At 34.0% G+C, this 11,066-nt stretch overlaps 1 protein-coding gene across 1 annotated transcript; it reads right to left on the bottom strand.

Annotated features, from left to right (window-relative positions):
- Positions 1-9,789: 9,789 nt before the first annotated feature.
- LOC103659212 (DNA dC->dU-editing enzyme APOBEC-3H) lies at positions 9,790-10,494 on the bottom strand. The gene is given in 1 exon segment (XM_008686680.2): positions 9,790-10,494. A coding segment is annotated over 1 exon segment (546 nt). The 5' UTR covers positions 10,359-10,494; the 3' UTR covers positions 9,790-9,812.
- Between the last annotated feature and the right edge of the window lie 572 nt (positions 10,495-11,066).

Genomic DNA, 11,066 nt, shown 5'->3' with positions numbered 1-11,066 from the left:
TAATGCTAACATAACTTCTTCTACTTTAGGTAGAAAGGGAAAACAGAGTCATCCATACCCAAGACTTTTTTTCCCCAGAGCAGCACAAGATTACAAAACAAACAAACTAAACACTGAAATTACTTATATGTGATTTTTACTAAGGTAACTTATTTATTGTGATTTGAATTTTAACAATATGACTCCTATAATTAAAACAAAAATATTGTTCCTATAGCCAATGTATGAAGCATGCCCCTAATCTCGCTTATAGCCACAATAATATTATCCCCTCCTTGCTTTTTGAGGGTTTAATTTAGAAAACAGTGATCATAATGCTCTTCTAATGCTCACTTCCTATAGGTACACTAGCTCCATCATAAAACCATTTTAACACTATTAATTTTGATTTAATGTGTATATATTTTGATTTACTTTTTTCAAATTTATTTCAATCATCCTCTTATTAACACAGCTAAGAATCAGGGTTAATCAATTCTCTAGGAAGTCTATATACTATGTGCATAGAGACCCTCAAAACCTCTATTGTACTTTGAAAAACACTTAAATCTCATTCTCTTTGTTTTGGGAAAAACACAGAAAATCACATGCAGTTTGCTCCCTAGTCTTGATTTTTTTTCACCTGGCTCTAGAATAAACTGCCTCCTCTCTTTATATCGGTTTTCCCAATATAGCTTAGCTTATCTCAAGACACGTATATTTCATTGTGTCTTTCTTCAAGTCTTTCAAGTCCACTTAGAATCATCTTCATAAAATAGCTTTGGTATGGGTATCTTATATTTCTACTTAACTACCTCATGTATCTACTTTACCTCTTTACTAGCTTGTAATATCTTTGTGAAAAGAGAATGTATTCTTCTTCTAATTCCCCAGTATTTCCCCATGATGGACATCAGAGTGATGGAGTTAAATGAGGGATTCATTCTAATATTCCTTAAAATTATGGTTAACCACTTTAAGTTATGTTGCTTTTACATTTTTACATTAATCATTCCTCAAAACTTTATTATGCAACTTTCATTTAGACAATACTGTTGGGAATGATCTGGTCTCTCCTCATCAAAGTTTTAAGTAAAAAAAGTTTTAAAACAATTATAGGTATTTCTTTGGTAAGTGAGAGAGTCTATGAGATTTTTAGGATAAATTATCACAAGAATTCTAATTTGTAAGTATTAAGAAATAATGAAATAACATCTATAATTCTGCTAATAAATCAGTATAAATTATAGACATGTATGTGTTTTTGACATCATTAACAAATGCTGTTCACTAATAATTATTAATAGTACTTAATGATTATTTAACATTTTGGAAATTTATTTCAATAATCAAATATGTCAGCCTTCCAGCTTATATTTTAAAAAGCAATCAAAGCAATTAAAAATATACAGAAAACATTAAAAATAGACAAATATAGACAAACTTATTTAAGTTCTAAGTTTTCATAAAGATGAATTATAATTACAAGTTTATAAGAATTATCTTTCTGTTCAACATCTCCCAGAACATACATATTGCATTGCACTTAAAGCAAACACTACTACTAGGAACCCACCAAAATATGTGCTACTTCTTTAATAATGTAGAATTTTATTTTAGGAGGAAATTCATGGAGGAGAGATTCCCTTTCCAATTTTTGTTTTGTTTTGTCCGCAAATTGTCTTCTTGTAACAAATACATCCATCTTTATCAGTAATATATTTGTCTTAATTTTTAGCATCCTCCTTAATAAACACATGTGGATAAGGAAGTACTAAGGAAGGCATACCTTGGCCCGCAATGGCATTACTTGAAAAATTGTCTCTAAAATGTCATTGATATGTTTTTCTTTCCTACTTCTAAAATGGTCGGAATTGACTACCTGATGTGTGTTGAATTTGGTTTCAAATTGAAATTAGTTGCTTTTTAATCAGGTCCTTGAATCTGTCACAGTAAACTGATGCAAAATTGTTTTGTTTACTCATACTCTCATGTTCCATCCTGCAATTAGATAATAAACACGATCTATTGTCATGCAGCAGTTTCTTGTGCTTTTAATCAAACTATAGTTGATAATTTATAAACTCTTTTTTAAAGAATTTTTTGTTTCTGATTTTTGGATGGTAGACAGAGATCAAATGATAAATCTCAAGTTAAGATGTAGAGTTTAATATAACCACTAAAAAAATAGCTCACACCATAAAGTTAGGAGGAAATCTCTAAAAACACACCCCTTCTAATTAAGGGTAAACATCACAGGGAGTGCCTGGGTGGCTCAGTCAGTTAAGCATCTGACTCTTGATCACGTCTTGATCTCAGGGTTGTGAGTTCAAGCCCTGCACTGGGCTCCACGCTGTATGTATATATATATATATATATAAACAACACAGCAACAAATGTATTCCCCTGTGATAGCAACAGTAGCTGTGTGCTTTAATCAAGCTGAAATTGGAAGGGGATTCAGAAATGTGGAAATAATTGAGGAGTTTTCTCTGTCTTCTGTGTAGTCCTTACTATTCAAGCCCTTGGCTTCTGCAAAAAGTGTCTCTTTTTTACCATCTGGCACTCAAGGCATTAACACAATAATAGATATCCACATCTTTATCTTATTTTGTGCTACATTAGGAAGCTAAAAGGCCTTGGCTACTTAAAGGTTGATCATGGAAACAACAAATGTATGCTTCTCTGTTTTACAAAACAGAAATTAAAAAGTAAGTTGACAGATGACTCAGAAACAGTAATAAGGTTTTGGAAAAAAATAAAGGCTATACACACGATTTTAAAATCCACAGATGTTATGGAAAAGTCTAAAGTCCATACTTATTTATATAGTAAAGATTTTTTGTTGTTGTTATCAAAGTTCTTGATTGCAAGACATGAAAGCTCACTGTGGCTATCTTAAGCAGAAATAGAATTTATTGGAACACTCAAAATAAGTTAGAGAATCAGGCCAGTGAATTAGGCAGAAACCATGGAAACAAGGTAGGATAAAGGAATAAGAAACAGAAACAACCTGGCCAACATACCACCTTAACTTCAGGGCATCATTAATACTGTTCGCACAAGTGAAAACCTAAGCATCCCTTTACCTTTTGCCTCATTTGCTCTGGGAAAGCATTGCCTGGCCCTGTCTAGGTCATGTTTCTACCCTCTGGATAAGACAGTAAAATTATTTACATATCCCCTTGGCCTCTGTTGTGGGAAGTATAAAGCATGCACTGTGAAACAGCACAGATCAATGATGGATTATTAGAGTAAAATGAGAATTATATATTTAGAAAATGTCCAGAAAATGTTTTCTTACTGATGATTACATTCACAAAAAAGTTTCTGAAAATTTCTTAGACATTAATCACTCTTTTTTGATGACCCCTTGAGAAAGAGTATGAAGGTGAGTGTGATTTATCCCAGGTAAATATGCCCTGGATCACCAAATGGATTCTAGAAAACACACCTTGAAGGAAGAATGTAGTTGATATTTGTAATAGTGACAACACACTCTATCCTCATTTTGTTCTCATGTCAAGGCACGTGAATAGTCTCTTCTCTGTGATTCTGAAAATTTATTTATCTCAGCTCATTTCCAGAAACCAAATTTTTAAAGTGTATCTTGTTAGAATGAATAACTGAATGAATGAATGAATTAATGAATGAATGAGTGAATGAATGAATGAACAAATAAATAAAAAGACTCTAGGGAAACTATGCTAACTGATCTTATCTCTTGAGAGCTAGAGAATATTGAGCATTGCTTCTTGACCAAATTTTCAGACTCTTTCAACCAAGGGGCTTAATCTACTGTGGTTCTCAAATAATTGTTTCTCAGTCATCCACCTGGATAAACACTTGTTGAGTGACATTGTCCAGAATCCATTTTATCCATTTTATTTCATTAATGCAAAAGAACTATATCATTTCAGAAAATTGAAATATATAAGACAACAAAATTGAATTATACAAATTTTAATTTAAGTTACCCCTTTGATGATTTTCCTTCTACTTTGTAAAGTAAAAACTCTGATTTAGAAACTAACATTGAAGAATAGATTTAAAATAAGCTCCTTATGTTGGCCAGATACGGTTCTTAGTACTGTCATTTATCTTTCCTGTGACCAAGGTCAAATCACTTAACCTTGAAGTACCCGAAGGTTGCTGTAATCTGTTTTCTTAACCAATCTCTTGAGCACACTGTGTAGTACTGGTAAATTGCTATTTGAGATAGATATGCAGTAACATTATTGCAAAGAGCGCTGAAGGAAAATCAGAAGCCTTAACTCCACATGGGTATTTGTGTTTATGAGAGAAAAAAGAAGAGGACTGAATGACTAAAACACAGTCTTTACAGCTGCAGCAACATTTGCAAAATAAAATAGTAATAAGCCCCACAATAAAGTGTATACAATTTTAAGATGTAAAACTCGAGTAAGTATAAAATGATATGGTCAAACATTGTTAGTGTATTCATCGGTTTTCAAACTTCATTCAGAAGTGAAGTTTTGCTATATAATTACTATATAAGTGTCAATCATCAGGTGGTTCACAAATAAGAATTCTAAAATATGTCAAAATTTATTGCTAATATATTTTCCAAGTGATCTGAATAACTTTAAAATTCCAGTTTATCCATTGGCTTTTATGTTAAAACTATTTGGGTTTTGTGTGTGTGTGTGTGTGTGTGTGTGTGTGTGTGTGTGTGTGACTGATCTAGGGATTACAAAAATCATCTTTAATTGTTCACAGTCTGCTTAGAGTTAATATTGTACCATCATACATAAAATACATAAAATTGTGTAACTCTTTGGATCATTTAACTAAGCCCCATTTATGTTTCATGTTATAGTTATCTTATGTAATATATCTACATACATCAGAAAGCCCACAAGAAACTGTTATGATTTTTATTTTAAATGACCCTTTTTATTTTAAAGAAATGAAAAAAAATGTTGTCTTTTATATTTATTCAGATAGCTCTCATTTCTGCTGAACTCTGCTTCTTTCCAGAGACTTAATATATTCCTGGAAATCTAGTAACAACTCTAAACTTGGGTTTATCTAGGAGTGTATTTATTTCACTTTATCTTTGAAGAATATTTTTGCTGGATATTGACCTCTGGGTTGATAGTTTTTTCTCTCAGCACTTTAAGGAGTTCAGTCAGACATCTCCTAGCCTCCATAGTTTTTGATAAAAATTCATTGGCAGTATAGATTTGTCTTCCCCTCTATGTATTATGTTATTTTCTCCTTGGGTTTTCAAGATTTTCTCTTTCTCTTTGCTTTTAATTAAAAATTGTTTCAATTTTTGTGCCAGGGAATAGTTTACATTTATTCATACTGCTTAGGGTTTGATGAACTTCTTGGTTCTGAAAATTTATATCCTTCACCAAATTTTAGACGTTTTGATTATCATTTCCTTAAATATTTTTCCTGTCCCATTATTACTCTCCTCTTGTCTGGAATTTCAATTACACATCTATGAATTCTTTACATGCTTTCCCAAAGATTAGGTTTCATTTAAGTCATTGTTTTTATCTTCTTCAGATTAGATGATTTTAGTTCACTTATTTTCAGTTTCACTGGATCTATTCTGGTCACTGTGTCTATTCAAGTTCACTGGATCACCATTCTAAATAAAATTATTTAAGTGAATGGGTTTTTTGTTTTAATTCCCTGTGTATTCTTTAAGTTTTGGTATTTTCATTTTTTTTATCGTTTATGTGTAGACCTTTTCTATCTTTTCTATGACTGGAAGTATGTTTCTTTTACATTATTGACGATAGTAGTGATATCTATCTTAAAATTCCTATTTGCTAATTTTAACATCTAGTCATTTGGGGTTATTCTCTGTTAATTATTTTTCTTTTGAGAAACTGTAATATTTGTCTTCCTTTTTTATTATATTGAATAATTTTGATTCTATCCTAGGTACAGTGAATATTATATTGTGAAGACTCTAGATTCGGCATTACTCTTCGGAAAATTATGGTTTCCGCTAGTAAGCAATCAACAGGGTTGAAATCAGTTGCTGAATCTGTCTCTTGTCTGGCAGCTCAAACCTTTATTCAGCTCTTTTTTGTCTAGCTAGATTGATGAAAATATGTGTGATTCAGGATATAGCCCAAAGATTTGGACAGAATTTGCACACAGATTTTAGGATTCCCACTGACTTGGAGGATTTTCCACTAATGCTTCAATGACTGTGTTTGCCCTGAATTCTGATTTTTAGTTCTTCAACAGAGAAAGACAGAAGTTCTCTCTGTCTCTCTGTCTCTGTCCCTCTGGCTCCACTCTCCCACCTGTGCGCGCGCGTGTGTGTGTGTTCGTGTGTGTGTGAGAATTTAAGCTGTCCCTCATGTTGGCATCTTGGGCCTAATCTCAGGGTAAAAGCTATGAAAATAGAGATATCCAACCTTATCAAATTTGTACCAAACGTTGTCACCAGAGTCTGCCTATTTTTGTTTACGTTTTTAGTGCCTTCAGAACATCATTTATTTGGGGGCGCCTGGGTGGTGCAGTCATTAGGCGTCTGCCTTTGGCTCAGGGTGTGATCCCAGCGTTCTGGGATCGAGCCCCACATCAGGCTCCTCTGCTAAAGTCCTGCTTTTTCCTCTCCCACTCCCCCTGCTTGTCTCTCTCTCACTGGCTGTATCTGTCAAATAAATAAATAAATAAATAAATAAATAAATAAATAAATAAAATCTTAAAAAAAAAAAAAAAAAAGAACATCATTTATTTGTATTTTGTCCAGAGTTTACAGTTCAATTCTGCAGGAGGGTTGGGTTTGGCAGATTCTGATTAGCCTATCTATTACATTTTTGTATTAATCTGTATTAAAGTTCACTGTTAAAACACACTTTGAAACCATCGATATTTTGAATCATCTTTTTGAAACTTTGTAATTTTGATTGGTGAAATGCTATTTAATATGTACTTTCTACTTTTTAATTCAGTGTCAGATGTTTCTGTGTATTTATTTACTGACTAAATTCACTCTACTGGACACTATTCTCATTCTTTACTATTAATTTCAGGTCACTAATAATCTTATTTTTAATTTTTTTCAAAAGCTCTTAAATGACTTTATTATAATTATTAAATTATAAATTATATATACATACACACACTAATACTTTTTATTTGGGAGTCACTTGTTTGATTTAATTTATTTATACCTAAATGCATACAATGATTCTAAATATTATAGTCTTGAATACAGTTTACTACTTAACCCAAACAACCCAAATTGTCCTCTTTCATTATATTTCAAAAAAATAAACTTTATTTTTAATTATTTACTCCTCCAGATAAACTTGCAATTAGTTTTTTTTCAGTTCCTCAAAAAATTCCATTATAGCAATAATTGAAAAATACTACAAATATAAAAATAACTTGAAAGAATTAGCCACTTTACTGTCCACTACTTATGATTAGAGCCATTTATATCTTCTCAGTTATTTAACTCTTATTTTACTTGGGCTTAAATTATTAAATTTTATGAGAAATATTTCTTTTAAGAATTGTGTATTTTCTTTAATAATATTGAATATTTATTTTTAAATATTATTTTGAAAGTAATTATTGATATTTTACAAGAAGCTTGATATATTTTATGTTAAAAGACCTTAATTTATTATTATAAAAATGTTTGTTACCCACACTCTATTTGTGGCACAGTTAACAATTATGAAATATTTTCTTTCTAGTCTATCTCTCTCAGTTAAGTATAGTAGTTGTCCTATTCATATACCTATTTTTAGAAATAATAAATTGTAGGTGACAGAAATAATTGTTCAGGAGGAATACCTGATTTAATCTCAGCCAGAAGATAGTCTTCAGGGAATATAAATTAAGTCATAGAAATTCTGATCAGTTGCTTGTGATGGCTCCTAAAGCAGAAAGAACATGACGTGTTACATATGGCATGGTTTTTGAAAAGCAGAATGACCTAAAAAAAAAAAAAGAAAAAGAAAAAGAAAAGCAGAATGACCTATCCTAGGCCAAAAAGAGCCAGGGAATGGATGTATCTACATGTTTTTTATCACTGTCATCTGATCAATCATTATTTTTAGGGGAATATGTCAATGAGAAGTTGGGTTTAAGAAAAATCCAATATAAATGACTTCTTAGTCATATAATTTTACCTACTTCAACTTAATTAGCAATGAACATTATAAATAGATATTTGCATAGGAAATATAAGTAACATATAAGGGCTTACTTCCATACAGAACAAGGAAATTCATGTTTCTTCTGACAAATATAAAAAATCAAGAACCAAAATCTGATTCTATCCCAAAGGTTTAGCCACAGATGGTGTTGTATTCAACAATGTCACACCACCAGCGGTGACATCCATATCAAAAACTCAAAAGCATCATCCTTACTGAAGAAATCTGAGCTTTCTATGATGGGAACTAGTATCCTGTTGTGGCAAGTAGAATTGTAGCAATTTCCCCTAGACCTTTGCACAAATGTGTGGTAGAGCACATTGCAAACATTGTGGCTCTTTATAGAAATGGTGAACATGAGGGAGTCACCTCCACCAGGCCCCTATGAATCATCTAGCATCAGAAATATTCTGCCCTTTTACTCTGAAGCTCCAGGAGGAGCATGATCAGCATTTGAATTGTTAGGACTAAACTCTAAAAATGCCATTGCCAGAATATATTTCACAGAAGTTGTATATAATTTTTAAACACTGAACAAGAGAGCAATGCTTGCTTTTTCCCCAGCTGTGCTAGTGAACTTCATTCTAATTTTCATAAACAAATTTGCAGATGCTTAAATTTCACTGCTTAAAACATTTTCTTGAGTATTTTGAAGACTTTTAAATCTAAGTATTGTTATATCTTGAGCAAAGTTGGCTTCAAGCAGAATAATTTTCACTTTTCATATTGTTGGTCTTCTCTTCTTCTCTTCCAGTCTTTCCTCCTCAGAATCAAGGAATTTACCTGATTCCAGAATCTTTCCCCAATGTTGAAGTGGTGCTTCACCTCCATAGAGAATTACTGTGGGGTGACTCTGTCACCAGTGTTTGGCTGTAGAGCATTGCTGCCACAGCCTTTAAATTTAAAAGCCATTACTCAATGTCAGGAATAGCACTCAGCCCTGTGACCAGTTATCAGCTTTGACCTTCACCCCTACGGTTTATTTAATGCTTTGAGATTTGTCACAATTTCCTTTTTCTACCTCATGTAACATCTCACAACTTCTTGCCATCTCTAGGGTGGGAGTTCGTACTTAGTGATTCCCTTCAATTGAAATCATCTGGCATATACCTTAAAAAATTACATATATGAATTTGAACAATTTGCTTTAACTTAATTCTTTTTTTTTTACAGACTTAAAACTTATCTTTATTTTTTCAATTATGAAAATATATACCCCGGATGCCTGGGTGGTTCAGTCGGTTAAGTGTCTGCATTTGGCTCAGGTCATGATCCCAGGGTCCTGGGATCGAGTCCCTCATTGGGCTCTCTGCTCAGCTGGGAGCCTGTTTCTCCCTCTGCCTGCTTCTTATGCTGTCTCTCTCTCTTTCTGACAAATAAATAAATAAAATCTTTAACAAATAATAAAAATAAATATATATACCCACTTAAAAAAGAAAACGAAAGGATGAAGGAGGAAGAAAGGTTTTCTGTACTTGGGCAAGGGTCAGGTGTGCCTGTGGAGCTCACAACTTTCTCCTAAGAGTCAGCAGTTTATGAAGCATTGAGATGCTCTAGGAACAGCCCTCTTGAGTCACTTCCTAACGAAGGGTGGGAGTGGGAGGGGGTGGAGGTAGGGGGGGTGTTGATGGTCATCCAAGTTTCAAATTTCCAAAGTCATTCTCTAAATCATTCAGGGGCATCAGGATCCTCCTGAGCCATTAGTTCTGTGCTTTTACTGTAGTATTCCAGGTTGTCCCAGGGCTGGATAGGCCTGTCCTGCGCATCCACAAACTTCCCCCAGCAGTCCTCAAATTCCAGGCAGCTCATGACAGCTACTGGGATCCTGGATGTCTGCCTATGTTTCAGCTCCTGCTGATACTTCCAGCGCCAGTGGAAGTACAGGCAGGAGACGAAGTTCTGAAGGCTGAGGTAGGGGCCGTCTTTGACAAAGGCAACCAGTTTTCAGGCACAGGAGGGGCAGGGGCTCCAGGTGACACAGCAAGTGATTTCTAATTGCTGGGATTGGTCCAGTTGCAGTGACTTGATCTTATGAATAAAGCAAATTTCTTCATGGTGCTTTTTCTTGTTTTGAAGGTAGTCTTTGGCAATTATGGGGCCTTCACTCAGCTTCAGCTGGTAGTACAAGGAGGTCTTCCTCCAGTAGTAGCGTGTTGTGACCTGGTTCTGGCTGCCAAACTGATAGTAAAATACTTCTTCTTTTAGTGGACTCATTGTGGTGCTGACCCTGGGAGTCCCTATGCAGCTGCCTCACCTCAGGTGCCTTGTCCCAGCCTTGCCCTTTGTCTGGGGCGCCAGGACTCCATTCTTCTTACTGGCCTTGCTTTAGGAAAGCCCCAATATGAGAGTGACCTACCAGGCTACCTCCATGGAGGTCCCCAGTGCTTTTGTTTTGAACACTAATTAAGACCCCTCTTCCACGTTTTATTTTTATTTTTATTCTCCCTTGAACACTTCTTTCAGATTAAAAAGGAAAAGGGTGGAATTAAAGCTTGCTCTTTCTTATGTTGACATCTTGCTTATAATCTTCCAAATTCATACATTTAATCATAAATACCCAAATAAAAAATACATATCACCTTTAACTTTAGACTTAAGGATTTATGTTTGAGACTTAATTATTCTTTGAAATACAAAGCTTAAGATAAGTTTCTTTGGAAGAAATAAATCCAACCCTTTATTTGGGCGTGGTGGGAGCAGGGGGTTGCCTGGAATCATACTCAACTGAGTTGCTCAGTGAACGCGACTCTTATGGTAATTAGGTTATACTGTTGTTGTTTGTATAAATAAATAAATAGTATGATAATTCTGTTGGCTGGCCTTCCTTACCGTTTGAATGAACCAAGTGCAGAGTGAAACCTGACCTCCTTCACCTAGGAGAGGAGGAGCTACGGTTTTGATGGGAGAGCTGAGGAAGATATC

The sequence above is a fragment of the Ursus maritimus genome, unplaced genomic scaffold, assembly GCF_017311325.1.
Source record: "Ursus maritimus isolate PB19 unplaced genomic scaffold, ASM1731132v1 scaffold_10, whole genome shotgun sequence".
Taxonomy (NCBI): domain Eukaryota; kingdom Metazoa; phylum Chordata; class Mammalia; order Carnivora; family Ursidae; genus Ursus; species Ursus maritimus.
The sequence above is the reverse complement of the archived record's forward strand: the minus strand, read 5'-3'. Positions and strand labels throughout refer to the sequence as shown.